This window comes from Camelina sativa, chromosome 16 (assembly GCF_000633955.1).
Source record: "Camelina sativa cultivar DH55 chromosome 16, Cs, whole genome shotgun sequence".
NCBI classification, from domain to species: domain Eukaryota; kingdom Viridiplantae; phylum Streptophyta; class Magnoliopsida; order Brassicales; family Brassicaceae; genus Camelina; species Camelina sativa.
The window spans coordinates 24,682,560-24,696,240 of NC_025700.1; the positions used below are offsets into that span (position 1 = coordinate 24,682,560).

At 37.5% G+C, this 13,681-nt stretch overlaps 4 protein-coding genes across 5 annotated transcripts in view; 1 reads left to right on the forward strand and 3 right to left on the reverse strand.

Moving 5' to 3' along the window:
- Positions 681-2,114, forward strand: LOC104752262. The gene is made up of 7 exons (XM_010474359.2): positions 681-909; positions 1,009-1,048; positions 1,137-1,207; positions 1,288-1,382; positions 1,469-1,536; positions 1,637-1,747; positions 1,823-2,114. Exons 1-7 carry the CDS (start codon positions 714-716, stop codon positions 1,953-1,955), a joined length of 714 nt encoding a protein of 237 aa, XP_010472661.1. The 5' UTR covers positions 681-713; the 3' UTR covers positions 1,956-2,114.
- LOC104752263 (peroxisome biogenesis factor 10) lies at positions 2,539-5,584 on the reverse strand. Its single transcript, XM_010474362.2, has 11 exons — positions 5,359-5,584; positions 5,248-5,279; positions 5,073-5,162; positions 4,837-4,931; positions 4,531-4,738; positions 4,362-4,431; positions 4,197-4,275; positions 3,983-4,116; positions 3,636-3,733; positions 3,159-3,235; positions 2,539-2,991 (listed from the first exon to the last, which is right to left on the reverse strand). Exons 1-11 carry the CDS (start codon positions 5,528-5,530, stop codon positions 2,889-2,891), a joined length of 1,158 nt encoding a protein of 385 aa, XP_010472664.1. The 5' UTR covers positions 5,531-5,584; the 3' UTR covers positions 2,539-2,888.
- LOC104752264 (S-adenosylmethionine mitochondrial carrier protein) lies at positions 8,923-10,891 on the reverse strand. The gene is made up of 6 exons (XM_010474363.2): positions 10,361-10,891; positions 10,151-10,283; positions 9,951-10,069; positions 9,790-9,868; positions 9,469-9,702; positions 8,923-9,391 (listed from the first exon to the last, which is right to left on the reverse strand). The coding sequence occupies exons 1-6, from the start codon at positions 10,681-10,683 to the stop codon at positions 9,101-9,103; spliced, it is 1,179 nt and encodes a 392-aa protein (XP_010472665.1). The 5' UTR covers positions 10,684-10,891; the 3' UTR covers positions 8,923-9,100.
- The window catches only part of LOC104752265 (beta-glucosidase 30), a 16,145-nt gene continuing 14,182 nt past the window's right edge, over positions 11,719-13,681 (reverse strand). The window contains exons 8-12 of one of the 2 annotated variants that reach the window (XM_019238403.1): positions 13,005-13,222; positions 12,860-12,894; positions 12,666-12,768; positions 12,278-12,386; positions 11,719-12,147 (exon numbers count right to left, since the gene is read on the reverse strand). In XM_019238403.1, the coding sequence (XP_019093948.1) occupies positions 11,967-12,147; positions 12,278-12,386; positions 12,666-12,768; positions 12,860-12,894; positions 13,005-13,222 (646 nt within the window). In that variant the 3' untranslated portion in view covers positions 11,719-11,966. The remainder of the gene's footprint in view (positions 12,148-12,277; positions 12,387-12,665; positions 12,769-12,859; positions 12,895-13,004; positions 13,223-13,681) is intronic. The other variant, XM_010474365.1, reaches the window with a different exon arrangement.

Consider the following 13,681-nt stretch of genomic DNA (forward strand, 5'->3'; position numbering starts at 1 on the left):
TTTTTTTTTTTTTTTTTTTTTTCCGTTTGTAGGTTCCTTCTCAGAAACATAGGGAACAACCATGATTTTGGATCGAGTCTCAAATGCTTGGTAAATCTAAAACACCAATTAAACAATAAAAAAAAATAGTAAAACAACATTGGTATATTGTCAAAGGAGAGTTTAAAAGAAAATAAATCAAAATGATATAGGAATTGAAGTATGGAGAAATGAAGAAGTAAAGTAAAAAAATGGGCACGTGTGAGTAGTGAGTTGCAGTACATTACATGTGGAGAAAATGACTGGGAGATGGAGTTTTTTTACGCTCTACGAATAAAAAGTTCAAATAATAAGAGCTCATTAACATCATTATCTGTGAAAATGTCATTTTGTATCAATCTTCTTCTTTAATTACTCTTATTAGTTGTTCCTTGTTTCTTTTGTCCAAAAAAAAAAAAAAAAAAGGTTGTTCCTTGTTTCTTATTGTGGAATTGATTCTTACCATAGCTTCTATTCTAGCAAGAGAGATTTGCGTCTTTGTTCAACGATCATTATTCTATTCATATTATCTCCAACCTTTAAAGCACATCGTTTGGCCAAACCTTCTGACTCTCTCCAAGTCTTTCCTTCACTTCTACTCCACGTCATCGGCCACGTCACTCACATTTTTTTCTGAAGTGGCTTCTTCTTCTTCTTCTTCTTCAAAATAGTGTTTAATGGTGGTGATAAGATAGATGCCTTTAGTGTTGTTATCCCCAATGACATCACTTCACGCTACACCGACGAGCCTCACGCTTCGCCACTATTCGAACCGCACGAAGCTAACCTGCGCATCTACGTTATCACCACCTCCGACATGGAAACAGAGCCGGCGAGTTATCTCCGTCTCCTTCTTCCTCTCTCGTCTCCTCCTCCTCCCCACTAACAACGGTTCTCTTCAATTTCCACCAATTTCGATTGAATAAATCATTATTGATTCGAGTCTTACTCTTCTCAGATTTTTGTTTTGGATGTGGTTTTGATGATCAGATGCCATGGCTGGTACCTTAATTGATAAATATGTCAAGAGGTAACTTTTTTAGTCTTTTGATATCTCTCAACTTAGAGTTTGGAAATGCTTTGTGTGTAAAATTTTTTTATCTATAACGTAATAATAGGAAAAAACTTGATCCACTTGAAGCATATGTACCACCAGTGATTCTAGCTCAGCTACAGATTCAGGATCTTGGTAATTTTTTTCATGTGTTCTGTTCTTTAACTTCTTTGTTATATATTACAAACAACTAAATATATTTTATGATGTTGGAGAGGGATTTTTGAATGTGGAGAAACCTGAATTCGAGGCGTGTAGGCGCCAATTGCGGTCTGGTCCTGCTAGTTCTCTTCGTGTTAACATTCGAGCTGTAAGTTTTTCAAAGCTCACTCACAATTCTTGTTTTTCTATTTCTGTTTGATGATTTAAAATGTGTAATTGAAAAAACTCTATCAGGTTGCTCAGTATGCTTCAGATGATGGTTTTTCCAAAACTGCGACTGATGATGTTGATCGATGTTTAAGGTAACTCATGTTTCTTTTGTTTGCTTTAAGTTTACACAGCGAATGATGATGACCTATGACCTATGTCGGGTTTTGTTTTTGTTTTTTTTGGGGTGTAAAGAGCACTGGAAGAACTGGATTCGTTGTTTCTACGAGCGTCGAGGAAAGATTCAAAAGCAACTGTTGAACTGATGAAGTCTCAGCTTGGAACAGCGTTAACCGCTCTGGACAGGTAATAAGTACAATCAAGCATATAACACACAGCGTACCCACAGGAGAATGTTTTCTAACCGAGCTGAACTTGCAGCCTTCTACAAACGGTTCCTTCTCAAGTGCTTGATAAAGGGAAAGCTATGGTGAAAGTCTACAGATCAGCATCTGAACAAGATGCCGATGTTTCAGACTCCCCTGAGATACAGCAGCTCCAGTCCATACTGTGATTGACGTTTCAACACAGACTTTTTACTACCCCAAAGTAGTTGTCCATCTTACAACATTTTCTGATTTTATGTATATTCTGTATCCATGTTCAACATTTGCATATATTAAAAACCTGTTGGTAAAGTCAGCGACATGACATGATCTACAGGCACTTACCAGTTCAGTAGCAGTACGACAGGTTTTACCAATTCAGCATCTATAAAAACATATCGGCATATACTAAACATACAGCTATTCAGTTATGTGATGATGACACATTCATATTTCTCTATCAACTTATAACCATTTTATAGAAACATCCAACATCATTCTCTCTACCAACAAGCTAAGACAACTAAGATGTAAAATAGAACCAATTCTGGAGCACAAAATCCTTCGTGTTATCGTGTGTCTGTTGAGGATCGATCCATATGCAACTTTCTTCAGGTTTCAGTTATTGCCATCTTAGACTTCTAACTATATTGTTGCTGGGACTCTCAAACTCTAGATCTTAGAGTTATTCTATTTCTCCAAAAACAGGAGTTTGTGTCGTTAACATTAAAATTGTATTGTCTACAATGAGATTTTCTTGTCTTGTTGTAATAGATCTCTAATTGAGATAATTATAGGTAAAAAAGTAATATAGAATGTTAAAAATCACCTAACAAACCTCTGTGATTTCTGCACTAAATATTATATATAAAGGAATAGGCATCGGATTGAAAATGAAGTTTCAAATACATATATTCTATGTCTTCACATAACTTGATGATCTGAGGTTCTAAGTCCAAAGCCAAAACAGAGTCCATTCCTTTACCAGATGCATTACCCTTAAGAAGCTTGTGTGGGCTAAGGAGAAATGGAAACTCCTTGAGCTTGTTTTGTTCTTTGATTGTCATCGTCTTTGCTGCCTTGCCTTTCTGCAGTGTGCTGTCGTTGTTGATCCATTGTGCTTAAAAATCAGAATGATACAAACAAACCAAACTTGAATGGGTATTGGGCGTTCGACAAAGTGGACATTCTTGCTTCTCATTGCACCACTCCATAATGCAGCTCCTGCACATGATATATGACTTTTGAACATGAGTACAATGTTTCATTGTCCAATTTGGATTGTTGATTCTGTAATTTGAGTGAATATGTGTTGTCGATACAAGGTTCAACTTATCAAAGCAGTCTGAACGAACATCAAGACACTAAAATTCTTCCGAAAGGTATATTACCAACAAAATACGTGACCACAAGGTGTGGCGGTTGGATGCTGACGGTTGCTTAAGCAGAGTGTGCATTTCCCTACTGCCTGCATCCACAGTACATAACAAGGTAAACATCTAACATCACAAGTGTAAAATATTAATTTTACCAAAACGAGAGAAAAATAACCCCATCTGGATTTTTAATACAGATAAGTCCCAAAGTAGGACTAACATATAACCTCATCTCACTAGAAACTAAATGTAGAGCGAGATCAGTCGGGTGGCCATCTACTCTTATCAGATATCATGAGACTACACTACCATTTGTTTTTCTTAATCACACCTATACAAAATAACCTTCGATTAAGGGTATGGATTTTACTAAGAGGTATGTGCCTCTCTTTCAAGTATATACCTTTTGTTCTTTTCCAACAATGATCCCTATTCAGGATATTAGCCATTTCAACGTAACAGAGGTTTCTAACTTGTTTATAATTAATTTACCTCCATAGTGGAAGCTGAATCGGAGGTGGACCAGTTTCCCTTTTCAGCTTCTGAGGTTATCAAATTTCCCTCTTCGTTTAAAACAGGTAACCCTCTTCCTGCAAGAGCAATACCGAAACTATATAGTTGGAATGTGAAAAAAGGTGATGCATAAAACGCAAAATATTTCAGCCTATGTTACCATCCTGTCTCATATTCCTTTCTGGAGAGCTGTGGTGCCAATTCAGATAATAATTTATTGAAACTTTAATATTAACAATCTCAGATATACATCCTCCACAAATATCCTTAATATTGGGAATTTCTACATCACTAAAATTGATAATGAAAAGACATAAAAGCCAGACCTCCTGAAGTTTGATAAGATCCTATGGATGCCTGCTGAACTGAGCTTGTGATAGATGATAAATTACTCCGACGCAATCCCTCAGCAGCAAGGATACACAACTGGACTAGAAGGAAAACCCCAAGAATTTGGTATCTGCTCAGCAAGACTTAAGGGAGTTCAGTTACTCTGTGATAGCGGTAGCTGTAGGTGGAAGAAGACAGAAAGATCATTACCTAGGTCTCTGATTCAGTTGCTTTCCTATGAAAACATAACGAACCCCTGATGCACGTTTCGATATATGGTAATACAAACCTGAAAAGAAACAAAGATTACAAGTTCAGAACATTGCAAAAACACTGTGCACACTACAAGTGTTAAAAGTTTCTAGCAAAGTTCACCTTCAAAGTAGAAGAGCATTAAATTGGCACGCAAAACGAGTTGTAAGACTTCACGAGCAACAGGGAGAACCTGAAAGCACAACCTTGGATAAAAATCCTTGCTACTAGTTGCTAGCACGAAAAGAAAAAACTGAACCATGATGATTAACACCTAAGAGGTTTACATTACCACAGGCCATCTCTGAATAGATCGGTACCACAATCTTTTAAGTCTATCTTTTAACCTAGATACTACAGAAGCCGAAGTTTCAAGTTGAGAAGAAGATGGAAGATCTATCATTGTTAGTGACTGGATATGACTACCACTCTCCCGGGGACTATCACCAAAAAACTCATCAGACTCGTCAAAGGTGACTGCTTGAGTGGCAGCTCGAGTGCTGCAAACAATTGCATTCATTTCAGCGATACTTCACTCACAAGAGTCAATTCTTCCATTGTAAACAAGAATAACAACAAAAAAAAAAGGCTATGAAACCTAATTCTGTCTGCAATATATGGAACTGCGGTCTGGTACAAAATGAACAAAGCACGTCTAGCTGGTGTAGGTGAGAGTCCATAAGGTCCTGAAACCTAAATTAGAATGTTCAACATCAGCAAAAAAAAAAAAAACAAAAAAACAAACATCCAACTAGGGGAGAACAAAGCCTGAGAAAGCAAAATGGGTTCCCTTAAAATGAATGAGATAAGAGTAAAAGCATAAAAAAAAAAAACCTGTATAATGTCACAGTATTCTTCTCCTAAAGTTTGCTGGCCTGAACCTGTGGTTAGAACATAGTAAAGCATCTGCCCAAGAAGCTTCATCTGAAAAACAACAACAACAACAGAAGCTCTCTCATCACAATTCTCATAGGAACTCCATAAAACTTGGTAATAGGAAGCTCTTTACCTCTTTCTGGTAAGCGAGAGCGATTCTTGTACCTAACGGTGATCGAAATTAGTGCAAAACTTGGGATAAAATCAATGCAATTGGAAGAGGATGATGAAACAGTTTTAGTACCGAAAAGGTGACGGAAGGCATCGCGGCAAGCTTCGTGGATGAAAGAAGCGTATTGATCGTCTTTCTCAGCAGCTCTCATAACCTCCGGCTGAGCTGCTAACGGGAATTGCCTGATTCCGCCGCTCGAACCGGGTTCATCCTGACCCGGACCCGATTCCCCACTAAGCCTCATCGTTTCTTCTTTTTTCGTGCTTCGATGGACTTAATTGCCGAATGAATGATGTTTATCGGCTTTTGATATTTCCAACTCAACCGAGGAAAAAAAAAAAATCCTTGTGGCTTAAGCGGTTTCTCCCTTCACTTGTTTCGGAAACCCAATCAGCGTTCGTTTCTGGTCGGTTAATTACAGATAATATCCTTATTGCTCAGGAGATGTTTCATGGTTTAAATACAAATTCTTGGTGTAAATCTGATTATCTGGCATTTAACGGATATGAGCAAGGCTTATAATCGCGTCGAATGGGATTTTTTAGAAGCGGTTATGGTCAAGATGGGATTTGATAGGAAATGGATTTCTTGGATCATGTGGTGTGTATCTTCGGTCTCCTATCAAGTCCTTCTTAATGGACAGCCTCGAGGCTTAATTAAGCCTCAGAGGGGTTTACGCCAGGGGATCCTTTATCTCCTTATCTGTTCATATTATATACGGAGGTTTTAATTGCCAATATTCAAAAGGCTGAAAGAGAGAGTAGAATTACGGGCATCAAGTTAGCCCGGGACTGTCCCACTGTCTCACATTTATTGTTTGCTGATGATAGTTTGTTTTTCTGTAAAGCAGAGGTGGCAGAATGTACTACGGTTATGGAAATTGTAAGGAACTATGGGGTAGCCTCGGGTCAAGAGGTGAATCTGGAGAAATCTTCCATTATGTTTGGGAAAAAAGTTTCACCTGAAAGTAGGATTCAACTAAAATCTGTTATGGGTATTTCCAAGGAAGGGGTATGGGCTCGTATTTGGGTATTCCTAAGAATCTTCAGGGTTCGAGAACTAAAGTTTTTAGTTATGTCAACGATCATTTGGACGATCGAGTGAATGGCTGGTCGGCAAAGTATTTATCGAAAGGTGGAAAGGAAGTTATGATTAAGTCGGTCGCGTTGGCTCTTCCAACCCATGTTATGTCTTGTTATAAACTGCCGCAGGAGTTAACGTCTAAGCTTACAAGTGCTATTTCACGTTTTTGGTGGAAATCTAACGATAAATCACGGGGATTGCATTGGGTAGCTTGGGATAAGGTGTGTAAGGACAAGTGCGACGGCGGGTTGGGCTTTCGTACATTAGAACAATTTACTGATGCAATGCTCGCTAAACAATATTGGCGGTTAATTCATTACCCGGAATCCCTAATGGCTCGGGTCATGCGAGGTAGATACTTTCGGAATAAACACCCTTTACAAGCTAACAAGCCTTATTCCCCCTCGTTTGCTTGGAGGAGTATTTACTCTACTCAAGGTTTGGTGAAATCTGGTGCAAGGTGGGCGATAGGTTCAGGCTGTCATGTTTCGGTATGGCGGGATCCATGGATACCGGATAATCAGCCAAGACCGGCTAATGGCAGAGGCCGATTGTTACACCCCAATTTAATGGTTAATCATTTGATTAATCCTATTACTAAGGAGTGGCATATGCCAATTCTTGAGGAGTTCATGGACCCGGCGGACATTCAGATTATTCTAGCTATGGGGATCAGTAAAGTCTACAAATCAGATAAGTTGATTTGGCACTATACTAAATCAGGAAAATATTCGGTAAAGTCGGGTCGGTTAGCACGTGAATTAATTACAGAGGTTGAATATGGGCCGTCTTGTACGACCCTTAGGGCACAGGCTTGGAAACTCGAGGTTCCCTCGAAGGTTCAACATTTTTTCTGGCAGATTGCCTCGGGTTCTCTTCCAGTGTTGGAACGACTTGCTCATCGGGGGGTTCGGTGCGATACCCTATGTAAACGATGTGATTCGGAGGTAGAGACTATCAATCACGCCCTATTTGAGTGTTCTCATTCTCGTCGGATCTGGGATTTATCTTCCGTTGACTTTACTCCTGGGGATTTTCCTTCTAGTTCCATATACACGAATCTAGACTTTATATTTTGGCGGGTGTCATCCCAGGCGGACGCTCCGAGTATACGTCTTCGCCTACCATGGATTGTCTGGTCAATTTGGAAAGATAGGAATAAAAAAGTTTTTCAGGGCTGTGAGGCAGAACCAGGCGAGGTTATTAATCAGGCGGACAATGATAAATTGTTATGGGAAGAGGCTAAGTCATTCTATTCGGCTGCCCTAGATCCCCTGCCTGCGGAGATTTGGGATCCGTCCCCCGTTGTCAGGTTGATGGTTCTTGGAAGGCGTCATATCCTTTTGTAGGTTTGGGTTGGTGGTTTTGTAATGGGGAGGATACCACGCAACTACTGGGAGCACGGAGTCAACATCGCAGTCCTTCCCCTCTGCATTCGGAGCTTCAGGCATTGATTTGGGCGATGGATTCTTTACTGTCGGCGGGGGTTGACTGTCAGAGCTTCGAGACGGATTGTGCAGAACTAGTGGCGATGGTGCAGTCTCGTGATGAATGGCCCGCTTTCTCCAACCTCTTGGACGATTTCAACGTTCTCCGACTATCCTTTCCATCCTTCCAGCTGTCAAGGATCCCACGGACGTCAAATATACGGGCGGATTGTCTGGCTCGTTCTTTGCGTTCTTTATCTTCTGAGATTTCTTTTGTAAACTCTTATCCTCCGGTTTGGGCAACCAATCTTGGAGTTATTTTCTAGATTAATGTTTGGTGAAAAAAAAAAAAATCCTGGTCCAATCGGTCCGGTTCGGAATTTTGGGTTTTTCGGTTAAAGTAAGAGGATTCCGAATTGAACCGAAAAAAAATTGACTTCGCAAGAAATATAAATTTGAATGAAAACAAGAAAAAATCCAACAACCACAATATGAGTTAACTAAACGTCATTTGTAGTATTTTTAATTGAATATTTACAATTAACGTTTTTATTTTATAATACTGAAAAAAATAATCTTCAGCTATATAAAATATACACCATCACATGATCACAAAATAAATATCTTATTCTTATAACTAAATAAATTCATAAACAAATGTAACGCCCCACAACTACTTCTCAAGTAGGCCTATGTCCATTCCTAGTTCATGTACTCACTCCCAACAATTAATTTTATTCTTTTGTTATTTAATATTTTTGAAATTTTTTGATGTTAAAACAACTAAGATATCTCCATTTGAAATTATTTTAAAATCTTAGTAACTTACATTACCATCACCTTTATACTTTTCTTAACCTTTCCACTCCTACCACTACAAAGTTCATTACCATTTTATACCTGAATACTTGAATCCATACCCTTTTCAAATGCTATATAGAATAAAATATTAAAATAATATGATAAAATTTTAAGATATAATATTGAATTTATTTTAAATAAATTGTAACACAATTTTTTTTTTTTTTATAAATAAACTCTTTAAATTTGAAAAATAAAATAAGATACTAAAAACACTATTTAGAGAAACAATCCTAGCAAGTAGCAAGGATGATTTCGTTCTTGAAGTTAAATTGGTGGTCTTTTTATTGATTTTTGACTAATTACGGGGTTTGAGTTTTACAGGCAAAAAGAATAGCTAGAGTTACAATCAACACATGAGAAAGAATGATGATACTCATGTAGTAGCTATGTTAAGTAAAATAAAACTCAGTCAATATGCACAGACTGATTTAGAGGTGTGATCATAGAGCCTTTTGAAGAAGTTCATAGCCAGCTAAGTTCAAAGCTCCAAGAGGAGCAGTCCAGAAGAACCTTGGAACAGCGCCTTTGTAGAAAGCCAGAGGACCCTCATGTGTGAGAATGGAATAAGCAGCCATCCACATCGACAATTCTACGCCTTGTGGAGCAGTCATCATTCTAGTTTTAATCACATCGAATGGCGTTGTTAAGACAGCAGTGAAACCACCGGACAAGGCTCCAACCGCGATGGCCTCCCACGGCTCCAACTCTCTTCCTAATCGTCTCTCCACCACCTGTGAAACTCAATCCCCCAACCACATCAGATTTAATTACACAAAGACATGTGATTGTTCTGTTCTATCATGATTACCTTCTTTGATTGGTTGTAAAGTCCCATGCCAGCAACGTAGAACGGAACCTCGCGTAGTAGGGTAACACCAGTCCCACGAAAGAGTCCTTTGAGCCCATCTTGATGCCAGGTCGAAACTGTAGCTTCCACTATGTTATCAAACTGGTTAGCTTGTAACCGTTGTTTCAATACCTCACACGGTATTCGCAGTGTAGTCCCCAAAACGGTCCCAAGAAAAGACGCCATTGACTGAACCTACAAGAATCAAGAAGTAAAAAAAAAAGTCAAAGAATGAAACATGATGTAGCATGAAGTTAGCAATGAGCTATATTAATAACTAACTTGAATGTCGAGCAGAGAAGGAGCAACGAGCGGTAATGCCAATTTACTTGCTTCGTATATACTTGTTCGTAAACCATGGCTGAAATGTTGAAACAAGAGATTAGATTTATGATCACCAAAAAAGGCATAACTAGTCAGTCAGAGAGCATAGGAGATGAAACCTTGCAAATTGACCAACAACAGCAGGAACCGAGCCTTTGTATAAACCACGAGCACCAATCTCTGGAATCTTAGACAGTATCTCCACAAACGACAATGTTGTTGATGCTTGAACTTGTGTCTAATGATCCAAAACTAAATATAAGAGATAAAAAAACACTAAACAAGAACCTGAAGTGAGTCTAAGAGATGATAATAATACCTTGACAGTGTCCACTGGATGCATAAGAAAAGCAGAGAAAGCACATGAAATTCCTCCAGCTAATGCAGATTTAAGAAGATGACCAACATCTAATCCCACTCTTGTCCTAACAACAACTTCAGATTTACTCCTCCTACACATATCCCAAAAACCATAACTCTCAAAATGTGTCAAACTACAAAAAAAAAACAAGGTTATTACTGGCCTCACCCAGTATCAAAGTTATTGTCTTTAGCTTTACCCACAGCTTCATTGATCAAAGGAGATGTATCAATATTGGATCTTGACGTAAAGCTTCCAACTTTGGCAAAATTTAAGCTGCTGCCTATGAAGAAGCTACACACATCTGGTCCATTCGTTGTATTGCGCAAACAAGGGTAAAGCTTTTGAGAATTAAGAAACAAATCATTGAGGATAGAGACAAGTAGAGATTCAGGTGATACATGTTTTCTTCTCAGAGATTTATCCACCATTCTTGATTTCAGTGGATCTGTGGATAAACCTTGAAACCTAATCTGTTCTTCATTCGTCATTAGAAGAGGAAAAAGAAGTGTGGTTTAAGAGAAATAATGTGAGATTTGGTCAACGTTTGATCCATCCAAAGTGTGGAGTAGTATAAAACAACGTTGCCTATGAGGTGTTCGACCAAATGACTAAACTAAACTAGCATAATAAGAATAAAGTAATTTAAGCTGTATTGTATATATATAACCTTTACAGCTTCTAAAAGCTTCCGAGTATGATTCTCTTTTATCTTATGTCATTCTCTTTCGAAACCTCATCTAAAACGATTATATTCAAGGTTTCACGGTGTTGGTTTAGATTTAAGGTTCTTAAAACGCCACTACACGTCGTTTTGGTTTAATGAATGCACGCCAAAGTTTGGCTGCAACATTGGGGTATATGGATGATTTGACAGCATGAAACCTGTTAAGAAAGACTCTTTGTCCTAGAAAAAGCGGTAAAGATGACTTGAAAGCATGAAAAATATGCCGAAAAACTTATTAGACATTAAAAAATTATGTTCAAGAAAGCGCTAGGCGGTAATTGGGCGGTGACCCAACACCTAGCGCCTAAAACGTTTAATCGAAAGCTAGGCGATTTTAGGCGGTTTAGGCGTTTTTAACGTAGAACNCACATCTGGTCCATTCGTTGTATTGCGCAAACAAGGGTCAAGCTTTTGAGAGTTAAGAAACAAATCATTGAGGATAGAGACAAGTAGAGATTCAGGTGATACATGTTTTCTTCTCAGAGATTTATCCACCATTCTTGATTTCAGTGGATCTGTGGATAAACCTTGAAACCTAATCTGTTCTTCATTCGTCATTAGAAGAGGAAAAAAGAAGTGTGATTAAAGAGAAATAATGTGAGATTTGGTCAACGTTTGATCCCATCCAAAGTGTGGGTTTTTATCCTATTAGTTAGTATAAAACAAGGTTGCCTGTGAGGTGTTCGACGAAATGACTAAAGTAATCTAGCATAAATTGTAATTTAAGCTGTATAACCTTTACAGCTTCGAAGCTTCCGAGTATGATTCTCTTTATCTTATCTCATTCTCTCTCGAAACCTCATCTAAAACGATTATATTTAGATTTAAGGTGCTTTAATGAAAATGCACGTTAAAGTTTGGCTGCAACAATGGGGGGTATGGATAAGTCTTCTCTCTAAAACCTGTTAAGAAGACTCTTTGTCCTAGAAAAAGCTGTAAAGATAGATGATTTGAAAGCATGAAAAATATGCCAACGATTTTCACCCTTCTCTCTCCACTGTGAAAGATCCAAAGATACGCATCAACTATTTTCCTCTCTATTTTGGTCTATCCGACCGACCTCTTAAGGAACTGTTTGAACCATTTGGCCGAATCTTTAGGATGACGTTTGAGCCCATCGAGAAAGTCAACATAGTAAAGACCAAACCTAGCAGTGTATCCACTTTCCCATTCAAAGTTGTCCATGAATGACCATGCGTAGTATCCTCTTACATCACAACCATCCATCCTATACAACATATTATTAGGTTTCATAACTTTCATTAACAAAAATGATCAACTTAAATTGATAATTAAATAGTTATCGTACGTCAGAATGATTAAAGATTAAACCCAAAGAAAAAAGATCAAGAACGAACACTATGGCTTTGTGAAGTTCTTCGAAGTGTGCCTTATGGTATTCAATCCTAACTGTGTCATTAAGTATCTCTTCTCTTGGTTTTGTACCATCATCATTTTCATGGATTCCTACAATCCAGTTATCAAAACGAGAACAATAAATAGTTGCATCAAATTGAAACAAAAAAATTATTAAATTTTCTAAAATCACTTCAGTAAGATAATTTGTAATAAAATAACTTTGGTTAATAATTGGCTAAAATTATTAATTATATATTTCTGTCGAACTCATGTTCCAAATAAGTGCTACGAAATTATATATGTTTTGTAGAGGTATATATGATGTAGTACTTAGAATAAGAATCCCTAGTTAAAAGTTTTGAGTACCAAACAAAAAAGCTTTCTAACCATTTTCTTTGATGTAGACAGGGATGTTATTGTATTTCTCCTTGACGTAGTTAAGAACTTTTCGCAAACCTTCCGGATATGACAATATTAAACCACTTCCAATCTGAGGAGAATTTTCAATAAATTAAATATCTTAAGATGATTATATGTGGCACTTAGCAATTAACAGCTATGAAAAATAAGTAAATTCGTACCCCATTTCCAATGATGTGACCACTGTGGTCAGTCACTGTTTCAATAACATATTATAAACCTTGTTTTAGTTTACCATATCCAACCTTAATTAAAGTTAGTATGGAACGGTCGTCAGTCTTTAGTAATTTACTTAGCATTACGTACGTTTTCTTTCGACGTGATTGTCAGTTCTGCACCGAGGCTTTTCAGGGTCGATGTGAGGAAGAAGAGTTGCGAAGCGTGCTGTATAGTAATTTATTCCGACATAATCCGTTGAATTTTTTAACAGTTTTGACTGTTCTGCAGTAAACGAAGGTAATTTATCTCTTGCATATTTTTTAACAATCTCCGGATAATCTCCGTGAATGAGTGGATCAAGATGCCTACATTCATAAGAGAACAAAAATTAATATCACAAGTAGATAGAAATGATGAAAATCATTAAAAAAAAAAAAAAAAAAAAAAAAAAATTAAGCAAGAGATGGTGATATTGATAACAAAGACGAACATGTGGGGGAGAATAGCCATATACTGGTTACAGTATAGAGTAAATTAAAAAGGTGAAAAGCATTATAAGAGTGCTTTGGATTTTATATTACAGAAAATTGTATCTAATGAAAAGAAAGATAAGAGCGATGAGTAAATTCTCGCAGGACTTCACTTTGTAAAATAATCAGAGATAGCTTTTGCATTTATAATTGGTTTTATAATTTGAAAAGAAAGATAAGCTCTTTAAATTGTGGAAGTGAGTTCTTTAAACATGTGTATTTGTCGTCCATCTTTCTTTTTTAAACCCCAAAACTTGACTCAATCAAGGTATTGCAATGTCAATTCTTCTTCCT